The sequence below is a fragment of the Hesperophylax consimilis genome, chromosome 27 (assembly GCF_061612785.1).
Source record: "Hesperophylax consimilis isolate HC1 chromosome 27, BYU_Hcon_1.0, whole genome shotgun sequence".
Taxonomy (NCBI): Eukaryota; Metazoa; Arthropoda; class Insecta; order Trichoptera; family Limnephilidae; genus Hesperophylax; species Hesperophylax consimilis.
The window spans coordinates 23,823,644-23,835,429 of NC_142862.1; the positions used below are offsets into that span (position 1 = coordinate 23,823,644).

The 11,786-nt window shown below is 38.9% G+C and overlaps 1 protein-coding gene across 1 annotated transcript; it reads right to left on the reverse strand.

The window, feature by feature from the left end:
• Positions 1–229: 229 nt before the first annotated feature.
• Positions 230–11,786, reverse strand: LOC149410805 (uncharacterized). The gene is made up of 6 exons (XM_089647858.1): positions 11,662–11,786; positions 11,331–11,464; positions 10,811–10,908; positions 7,237–7,386; positions 5,739–5,887; positions 230–2,278 (listed from the first exon to the last, which is right to left on the reverse strand). Exons 2-6 carry the CDS (start codon positions 11,355–11,357, stop codon positions 2,118–2,120), a joined length of 585 nt encoding a protein of 194 aa, XP_089503984.1. The 5' UTR covers positions 11,358–11,464; positions 11,662–11,786; the 3' UTR covers positions 230–2,117.

Genomic DNA, 11,786 nt, shown 5'->3' on the forward strand with positions numbered 1-11,786 from the left:
GCTAAAATAAAGAAATAATTGGTATTAATACGAATTAACAACTAAAATACCACCCGGATTTGAAGAGGCGGCCGAGAAAATCGATTTTAGGCGTATTTTTTTTTTTCATAAAAATTCGAATTACGTGGGAATTCGTTAATTCGAAATTTGATTTTTGATGTCCCGTGGATTTCGAATTAACGAGGTTCTACTGTATTGAAACTTTGTAAAAATGTTGGTAATGATGATCTTTAAATTTTATTACGACCGTACCGTGGATTTCGAATTAACGAGGTTCTACTGTATTGACACTTTGTAAAAATGTTGATAATGATAATCTTTAAATTTTATTACGACCGTACTGGGTGTCCGACCCTTTTGACACTTTGTTGTAACTTTGCTAGCTTTTTCTTTACAGATTTCGCACCTACATAGTATAGGGGAAAAACCAAGGCGGGTGGTTTACGACATGATTGTGTTGTAAGGGCTATTTACGAAAATAATAATAAAAAAATACCTACTTATCTAGTTTGTCTTTGTCGGCATATCTTTTGTTACACATGCCGCAAGTAAAAGTAATAAAACACAACTTTGGGACTTCACAAATCGTAAATAACGAATTTCGTTTTATTTTTGGAATTCCCTGATATTTTAAGAATATTTTAAAATTCCCTGACATTTCCCTGATAATTCCCGGTTCGGTAAAATTCCCTGATAATTCCCGGTTTTCCCGGTTTTCCAGGTCTGTGGCCACCCCGTTAACATATCGTTTTGCGGCAATTTAAAATATAGTGCTCTCTCACTAACCCGCCACCCAAAATACAGAGCAAGTGACTAATTAGCGAAAGCGGCGGATTATAGTACAAACATACTAAATATGTTCAAAATTAAAACAGGTATTTCGTGAAATAAAAACACCACTATCGATCTGTAATTTTAAATTTTCATTTTATGGTATGAAAAGTTAACGCGTTATGTGTGAAGACTTATTCAAGACCAAAACTGTGGCAGAACGAGTGACCAGTCAACATAAATGTGATATAAAGTCATGAAAAATGATGAAAAAAAAACTAGCTTAAAAAGCCACTTGAGCGATTGGTTGTCAATCAATCACCCCATCCCCAAAGTGAGACCCCGACGTGATCTGCATTTGACGTGATCTGCATCCTGACTTGATCTGCATCTTGCATCCCGACGTGATCTGCAGCCCGATGTGATCTGTAGCCCGACGTGATGTGTTACCCCAACCCACCGGTAGCCCGTAATAACCGGTAGATCTGAATCCTGACTTGATCTGCATCTTGCATCCCGACGTGATCTGCAGCCCGACGTGATGTGTTACCCCAACCCACCGGTAGCCCGTAATAACCGGTAGATATGCATCCTGACTTGATCTGCATCTTGAATCCCGACGTGATCTGCAGCCCGACGTGATCTGCAACCCGACGTGATGTTACCCCAACCCACCGGTAGCCCGAAGTAACCGATAGTATTGAATTGCCACTGTCCCGGGTTGCATTGGAACAAACGGCAGAATGAACAGAAACACATGTGACAGTTGCTAAAATACACATAGGACTAACCGAAATGTTCTAAAACGATAATTATTAACTCTGGTGGATGGTAAAATGATCAGCCCTAGCAAGCTAGACAGCGGCACAGTAACTGAGTGTGTAAGATTAAGATAACCAAAGCCGTTGGTGCACAAAGCTCGGCACTCGAGTCTAGGAACGCGGACTACTGCATTGGACACACGAATACCGGTGAATTATAGAGTATGATTTTGCACGTTCAACTCGTAAAAATAACAACGGATTATAGAAGTTGTCGGATAATCGAGCGGAAAATTGCTGAGAGAGTATTGTATGCACAGTAAAAATTAACAAAATTTTAGTAATTTAAACGAAAGAAAAAAAACTGAAAATACCCTATCATGGTAAATTTATAATTATTCCACGACGAAAAGTGATCAATTTGTACAATACATATATTATATTCAGGTATGTATAGTTAAAAGTAATAAAACTTATTATGCAAGGAAATAAAGTGTTATCAGGAAAAACAAGCAAACCGTTTGTAGGTTATACTTTACGTAGAATGTATGTTTATATTAATTATTGCTAGCGGTGTTAGACGCCTCACGTCAGCTTCTTCTTGTAGCGCACGTTCTGTCGTCGCAGCCTTTCAATGTCTCGCTTGAGGCGCCAGTTCTTGCGCTCGAGGAGCCGACGCTCTAAGACAGCCGCTTCTTTCTTCAGAGCTCCTTCTTTGGAGTCTTCCCAGGAGTCCGAAGAATCGTCTGGAAATGAACAAATTTAGATATGTTTAAGAAAGAGTTTGTCTTCCTGGAAAGTATGTGTGCAATATTAAATACGTCTTTTAGTTTCGTTTAACCTCTGGAAAACCGTTTGCGCTCCAGTGAGAAGAATTTTTTCCCGCCGACAAGCCGTTCATGCGCTGCTGGCATTGGAATTTCGCTCTAACTGGAATTTTTTGATTTGCAATTTAAATCTTTATGCCACGAGAAAGTGTGTACAAATTTTTAACAGAATCGCTAGCACTTGGAACACTTTAGAGTTCATTTTTGAAAACAATCTGTAAGCGAAAAAAGTGAAAAATAGTAAAGCTTAAAAAACATATATTCGCATAGATCAACAAACGCTGATTGAGAAAATATAAGTTTTATTACACATAGAAATAATAAATCGTCATTTAAAAAAATTAAAATCATGAGACACACAAACGCCCTGTGATTGGTTGGTGGGTTCTGACAGCACTTAAACAGCTACCTCACAGGTTGGCCTGTCGCGTATATTAAGAATAGGGACAATTTGTGCCTGCGTATACTCGCACACGGGTCACTATTGCGGTTTACAAATTATATCAAAAGAATTCATGTATTTTGGAAATTTTGCAAAATATTAAAATTGGGTTTTTCATTTTCATACCGACCCGAATGGGACTGACCTTACTGATAGAAACGAGGTACGAATGGGATTGAACTTACTGTTAATCGATAGAAACGAGGTACGAATGGGATTGAACTTACTGTTAATCGATAGAAACGAGGTACGAATGGGATTGATCTTACTGTTAATCGATAGAAACGAGGTACGAATGGGATTGACCATACTGTTAATCGATAGAAACGAGGTACGAATGGGATTGAACTTACTGTTAATCGATAGAAACGAGGTACGAATGGGATTGACCTTACTGTTAATCGATAGAAACGAGGTACGAATGGGATTGACCTTACTGTTAATCGATAGAAACGAGGTACGAATGGGATGGACCTACTGTTAATCGATAGAAACGAGGTACGAATGGGATTGACCTTACTGTTAATCGATAGAAACGAGGTACGAATGGGATTGACTTTACTGTTAATCGATAGTAACGAGGTACGAATGGGATTGACCTTACTGTTAATCGATAGAAAAGAGGTACGAATGGGACTGACATAACTGTTAATCGATAGAAACGAGGTACGAATGGGATGGACCTACTGTTAATCGATAGAAACGAGGTACGAATGGGATTGACCTTACTGTTAATCGATAGAAACGAGGTACGAATGGGATGGACCTACTGTTAATCGATAGAAACGAGGTACGAATGGGATTGAACTTACTATTAATCGATAGAAACGAGGTACGAATGGGATTGACCATACTGTTAATCGATAGAAACGAGGTACGAATGGGATTGAACTTACTGTTAATCGATAGAAACGAGGTACGAATGGGATTGACCTTACTGTTAATCGATAGAAACGAGGTACGATTGGGATTGACCTTACTGTTAATCGATAGAAACGAGGTACGAATGGGATGGACCTACTGTTAATCGATAGAAACGAGGTACGAATGGGATGGATCTACTGTTAATCGATAGAAACGAGGTACGAATGGGATTGACCTTACTGTTAATCGATAGAAACGAGGTACGAATGGGATGGACCTACTGTTAATCGATAGAAACGAGGTACGAATGGGATTGACCTTACTGTTAATCGATAGAAACGAGTTACGAATGGGATTGACCTTACTGTTAATCGATAGAAACGAGGTACGAATGGGATTGACTTTACTGTTAATCGATAGTAACGAGGTACGAATGGGATTGACCTTACTGTTAATCGATAGAAAAGAGGTACGAATGGGACTGAGATAACTGTTAATCGATAGAAACGAGGTACGAATGGGATGGACCTACTGTTAATCGATAGAAACGAGGTACGAATGGGATTGACCTTACTGTTAATCGATAGAAACGAGGTACGAATGGGATGGACCTACTGTTAATCGATAGAAACGAGGTACGAATGGGATGGACCTACTGTTAATCGATAGAAACGAGGTACGAATGGGATTGACCTTACTGTTAATCGATAGAAACGAGGTACGAATGGGATTGACTTTACTGTTAATCGATAGTAACGAGGTACGAATGGGATTGACCTTACTGTTAATCGATAGAAAAGAGGTACGAATGGGACTGAGATAACTGTTAATCGATAGAAACGAGGTACGAATGGGATGGACCTACTGTTAATCGATAGAAACGAGGTACGAATGGGATTGACCTTACTGTTAATCGATAGAAACGAGGTACGAATGGGATGGACCTACTGTTAATCGATAGAAACGAGGTACGAATGGGATTGACCTTACTGTTAATCGATAGAAAAGAGGTACGAATGGGACTGAGATAACTGTTAATCGATAGAAACGAGGTACGAATGGGATGGACCTACTGTTAATCGATAGAAACGAGGTACGAATGGGATTGACCTTACTGTTAATCGATAGAAACGAGGTACGAATGGGATTGACTTTACTGTTAATCGATAGTAACGAGGTACGAATGGGATTGACCTTACTGTTAATCGATAGAAAAGAGGTACGAATGGGACTGAGATAACTGTTAATCGATAGAAACGAGGTACGAATGGGATGGACCTACTGTTAATCGATAGAAACGAGGTACGAATGGGATTGACCTTACTGTTAATCGATAGAAACGAGGTACGAATGGGATGGACCTACTGTTAATCGATAGAAACGAGGTACGAATGGGATTGAACTTACTGTTAATTGATAGAAAAGAGGTACGAATGGGACTGACCTTACTGTTAATCGATAGAAACAAGGTACGTATGACATCACACATACCCCGTCAGATTTCAAACATTTTGGTGGGCTTTGAAAAGTGTGAACAATTTGAATTGAAAATTATTTTAACTATGAAACTGACATTTGCAAAAAAATACCAATATTTATGTTACAAAGGGGGAATTCATAATTGAAAAGTGACTAGCATTCTTTATTGTATGTTTGTAAAGAACACATGTTTGTTTTTTAATATTAAAATATGAAAGACTCTTTTATTTGCTTTCAAAAACAGTATTTCATTTCGGGATATGGTCAAAAACAGCTAAATTTATTTGAAAATTAATCTTAACCAGAAATATTTAAAAATAAATCATGAATATGAATAAGTAAGATGGGAACAAAATCTTAAAAGAATGGACATTCATCAGTAGACAGGCATGTGTTTCAGGTGTAAAGGAGCTGTTACTGTTGCAACAAGCACAGGTAGAAGTTTGTCAGATTGATCACCGAAATCCTTTGTAGAGTAAGGAATAACTACCTCAGCCTATTGTAAGGTTACTATCACTCATAACAGGAGTGAAGGCTTTCCAAAAATCACAAAATTATTCTCAGTCAACAAATAGAAATATGCAACTAAATTACCTTGAATGACATTGCTGGCTGCATCAGCGCAGACGGGACTATCAGGCTGCTCCCCGTCCGAGGAGTACGGAGAGGAATCCCGCGAAGAGATGCTGGCCGAGGATGAGCAGGTCTGCAGGTTCCTCGAGGGGACGGCGTCACTCCTCAAACTGAAAAAAAAAAACAATTTAATTGAAAGACAAACGTTCACGAATAACCTGACAATATTTTAAAATCTCCTACTACCACCACAGTAAGCGGAAAATGTTGCTTGTGTTGTGATGGAGGACTTAGCCAGCCGACGAATTGAACAATACGCCTGGGTGGGACCCAAAAGCGATGTCAAAAAACCAACAAGTAGCGACTTGGACTAGGATAATCATATTACTGCAATCATGGTACTCGGGACAACAGAATTCCAACCATCTGCAATTGACCAGGGCCCGAGTGGTCCATATCAGGTTAACACACAGGTGTTGCGTTTTCAATCCTCTGCTAGCTAAGACGTCCATCATTGCACGAGCAACATTTTCCGTCAATATCATGATGGTGGTAGAAAGCATTCAAATTTTCTAAGGTAATTCCTAACCCGGGAAACTATCCCTAAAAAAATATATATATTTGAAATCCAAGGTCCCCAGTCTTCCGAGGAAGGACTGGACCTGCAACGGACCAATGCCACCAGAGCAGTCAATAAACATCTCCAACGTGCCATCGATGAATGCAAGCACAAATAAACAGTATACGGAAACTTATAGTACAGGGTTTTCCAATAAGAGGTGTTATTTTGAATAGCCCGCTATTTCGGTAGATGTTACTTTTGAAGCTGTTATTTTTTACATTTGACAAGTAGAAACTACGCCATAAATAAAAATGGAACGATACACGCTTCAACAACGCATTGAAATTATTAAAATTCACTTGAGTGAATTAAATGCAAATCATCTTGAGTGATGAGGCCCATTTCCAACTCGGTGGCTTCGTCAACAAGCAGAATTGTCGCATCTGGGGCTCGGAAAACTCAAGAGTTATTGTTGAAAAGCCTCTCTATCCTCAACGTGTGACTGTTTGGTGCGGTTTATGGTCCGGCGGAGTCATTGGACCTTAATTTTTAGAAAATGAGGCTGGAGCAACAGTTACGGTGAATGGATTGCGCTATCGAGAGAAGATTAATGATTTTTTATGGCCGGAACTGGATGGTATTATCTTTTACGATTGAATATCAAAATAACACCCCTTATTGGAAAACCTTGAATAGGAGGAAAACACCACATTTGAAGTTGATTTTGCAGAATTACTTTTTTTGATTTGAGCTCTCGCTTTATTTTAAATTTAAGCAGAATCGGTCGCTAGGGTCTAATATCAGCTGTTTAATATTTTTTAAACTGCATCAAAGCGTCGGACCCAACTGCAGAAGTTTTTTTGAGTTCTCCATGTGAAGTAGAAAAGCAAGTTTCCAGCTTGTACTACGAGTTTCCGAACACCGTGTATAAAATTTGTATTGGAAGTGGATGTGTACCCTTTGCTCTTGTCGGTGGGATGCTGGAAGTCCTTCTCCTGAAAGTGCTCGGAGCAGACCTTCCTGCGCGAGTGCAGGCGCCGGGTGCCGTGGCGCCGGAACAGGCCCGACACCTCACTCTTGCTGCAGCGCTTCACCCAGATGGAGCACCTGCAACACAACATGAGATCAATTAACTAACAATTTTATAATTCATTCAACTTCATGAAACGCTTCCACTCTCTAATACTTAAGGCTGCGGTGTTTGCCTACACACCATACTGCAGTGTATGGTGTGTAACTGCGGCCACATCTATATGTAGGCCTCCTGACAATCCTTTGTCCTGCGTTCATGTCAGCAAAGCTTCCCGGTTTCAACTAAAAAAACACTAGACAAAATACAGTCATCTGGTTAGAGCAAGTTTATAATGAGCAATTACCAAATGATATTTTAGTTCAGGCTTATCTTCATATAATTGTTGGCTGTTATAACGAGCACGATTCACTGATATACCCTGCAAATAATTTTGTCGACACAGCTTCAAAATACATGAATAGATCGTTGGGTCTGAAAAAAAAAACAATAATTGTGAATTAAAGTAACAATGTTTTATGATTCTTTTTTTAAAGCGGATACGGTTTACACATAGTTCCCGTGAGCACTTAGGCCATAGGCCCATTGTGCTATCTCACATTTTACCTCAATCCTTTAACAACAACACAGTCCCCTTAATAAAGTTCACCAGGGTTGTCAGTGGGTATGTGGCTATGTCTTCTGGTTCTACTGTATGTCTCCCCAGGTATCTGAGCCTAGTTCCCACCAGGGCAGGACATTGGCACCATAGGTGAATTGGAGTCTCTTCATCCTCTTCACATTTCCTGCATCTATTGGTGTTTTCTACTCCCAATATCTGCATGTGTCTCCTGAGATGGCAGTGTCCCGTTAGTAGTCCTACCAGTTCCCTCAGTGAGTTTCTGTCCATATCGAGTAGTTTCTTGGTTCGTCTAGGGTCTGGTCCTTTTATGAGTATGTTATATGATAGTGGTGCACAACTATTTTAGGAGAGGGACCGCTTTGCCTATTTATCAACAGTGATAATTCATCACATCTTTAAAAAGTTATATAAAGTCATGGAAAGTGATGAAACAAAAACTTTATTAACTGGGTTAAGTAGGTTAGGTTAGGTTAAATTTTTTTTTCATTGTTGCTAATAACTTTATATCACTTTTTAAAAATGTGTTGAATTGTCACTGTGTTGAGTTATCATGGAACCGAAATTGACATGCGGAATGCACGAATTGGGCCACGGTTTGTGCGTCACTGGTAAATTAGTGAACTGGTAAAAGTAAAATTTTAAAACGAAAACCATAGCAAGCTACAGTGGGTTGCCATATTAATAGGGACACCTATGGAAAATGTGTTTTTCACACTTTGTGTTCATAAAACAAAGATGTTTGTAATTTTGGTGCAGTAATTATTATTTATTAACAAGGACATTGAATTTTGAAAATTATATACACCGTATTTGTTCTTAATCTGCGATTATTTTATTTTTTTTATTATTTTTAAACATTATCGAACAAAAAGTTAATATTTCGTAATTTCGCCTTTAGCCGCAATAACAGCTTGTACACGCCGTGGTATACTATCAATGCACAATTTTGCAGTAATCTTTAGTTTAGGAGAATGATGCCACACCCGGATGAGGGTTTCGATGAGCTGCTGCTTTATTGTGACCACCTCCTTGGCAATCTCCCTCTTGGTGAGCTCCTACAGGTTTTCAATAGGGTTCAAGTTAGGGGAATTCCCCGGCAAAGGTAAAACCGGCACATTTTTTTCAGTCATGAGTGCAGTGACAGTCCTGGCTTTATGAAAGGGTGCGGAGTTGTGCATAAAGACGTATTCCTGGCCACCAGGGAGCCATTCTCCGACTTGAGGCAGTAATCGATTTTCCAGTATTTGTCTGTACTGATCCTGCCTCATAGTCCCTTGCACGATGTGGAGGCGCCCCATCCCTTTGGAAGAGATGACTGACCACACCATGATACTGGTAGGGTTTTTGATCGTCTCTACAAGGCAGTCCGGATGAAATTTCTCTCCTGGGCGTCGTCGGACGAACGATGATTTATACAACAAAATTTGGAATATGGACTCGTCAGAGAAGCACACCTAAAAAAAGGCCATAATTTAACTAATGGAATTTTTTAAAGTTTGATAACCACAAAATTGTTAATTACCATATTCCAGTTCTCTATAGTCATGTTTTGGTGTGCGTTGGCCCATTCCAGTAGTTTTTTCCTCATATCTACTGTGAGGCGAGGATTTTTAGCTGGCCGATGACCAATGAGGTTCTCCTCAGCCAATATCCTCTGGACTCTCCTTTGGGAGACTTCGATATCATCTTCGTTGATCATCAAGGTCAGACGAGCCACACTCTTTTTGCGGTTTTTTGAGACAGACGTCTTTGATTTTGCGGTCAGTACGAGGTGTAGTGATTCGTTTTCTGCCACATTTCCCATTGTGATTCAATTCAAGGGGCAGGTTTTGATTGATTTTCTAATTTATCCCGTTAACCACAGACTTTAAAATACCTGTAATGGTTGCTATTTCCCTTTGGGAATGTTGAGTGTTCAACAATAGTGTCTTCACTTCCACACATTTTCTTGGGGACGTGTCTGAAGACCTAGCCATACTGAAAAAACAGAACATTGGACTCAATATGGAAAAAACTATTCACTGAAATAAGATATGAAAAAAAAAATTACAAAATAAATAGATAATTAATAATTACTTACATTTTTGTACAGATAAACTGTTAAAACTCTTAAATATAATTATTATGAATATTTATTTACCAGAACTTCAATCACGAATTTTCACAAAAATGCTGGCCACATGGAAAAAACCTTAAATTTTCGAGGGATGTGGCACTTTGCGAGTGTTGCCACTTCTTAAAAGTATCAGTGGTGATACCAGCAACAAAAATAACGAATGAATGGCCATCATATCCAAGTTATTTAGAAGTAGAGATAACGTAAACATAAAAATCAGGAAATATTGGAACTGTCCCTATTAATATGGCAACCCACTGTAGTAACTTATGCCGGGATCACATGAGGACAGTACAATACTGTTTGGTCTCAGCCCCGGACCCACCGTCCTAGTGTGAATAGTAGCTCGGTAGACAGTACAATGAACCGACACACTGTCCCAGAGATAAACGGGTAAACTGTCTCCGAAAGATAGCGTCTTACCCCCACCACCTCGCGCATCGTTGTGTATCCATTTTGACAGCGTTCTGCATTTGAATTACGGTAGAATTGTTGTATTGTCCCATTGTCCTGCCCTGCGTGCTTGAGGCTGTTCACGGAGCAGGGACAGGACACTATTGTTTTGTCCTCGTGTGATCCCGGCATTATGACAAGTGTGATTTTACAAGCGGTTTTGGTTAAGAGAATATCTGATTCAGTGGCTTCAAGTTTACTAACAATGTGAAATAAGTATCACCGTATTAGATTTGCTAGTGTCAAAACAGAATCAATTTACTATCATGCATTATGTTTAATGTTGTGTACTATCTATCTAGGTACTGACCTTTCCAGCTCTTTGGGGAACCTGTAGAACTCTGGAGGAGAACTCTGATCTGAAGATGAACTGCACATATAAACCGAGCAAGTCACCGCATCTTCATTCTGGAAAAAAACTTTTTTTTTTGGAGTTCTGGCATTTCCAAACAAATAATTTATTTTCTAATCTATTTTTTTTTTACTCAAAAATGTCATCCTCTGTTGCATTGAATTATCTCAGGCTAGGTATAGTGTTAACAAAAATCTATGAGTGAACTTGAATTTGTAGATTGAGAGGTTTACCAAGTTTTACAATGTGAAACACGCCCACTAATCAGCAAGCATGTTTTAGAAAAGGTACTTCTATAAATTCTATTGATGAAGATTGTTGGTATCTAAAGTTAGTGGACTGTCAGGGATTCATTTATGACTTATTAGATAGTGGAATTTCTATTTTGTTTCATGTTTTTCTGAAGGACAGGCTTTCCTCAATGTACAAATGATTCACAGAGTATAAAACAATATTTACTTCAGATATTTTGTCTTACCATTGGAATGACCGGCGTTTCCTCCATTGTTAGAGACTGCCTCTACGGGAATTGAGTAATAGCCAACTGTTGCACAGATTATAACATCCGACACATTACATCACCGGAATCATCTCATAACACATCAAATATAACTGCAATTATACAATATTTGTTAGAATTTTAAGGCTCGGCACTCGATGTGACCTTCCGCTCGCGATTTTTCGTAATTACACTTTGGATATTAACTTCCTGGTTGATTTGTTAACCCGAATACGAATTTAAAAAAATTGCATATTGTAAAGTCACACGTTCAAAACTATAGACTGAAAGAAAGCCGGAAATACTTTACACTACAAATTGTGATGAGAAATTTATCATAAAGACGCCTTTTGCGAATTACTGTCGTTGCGGTGGAAGGAAGCGGTACAATATTATACAACAAACGAATAAACAAAAGGCATGCGTTGACATAAT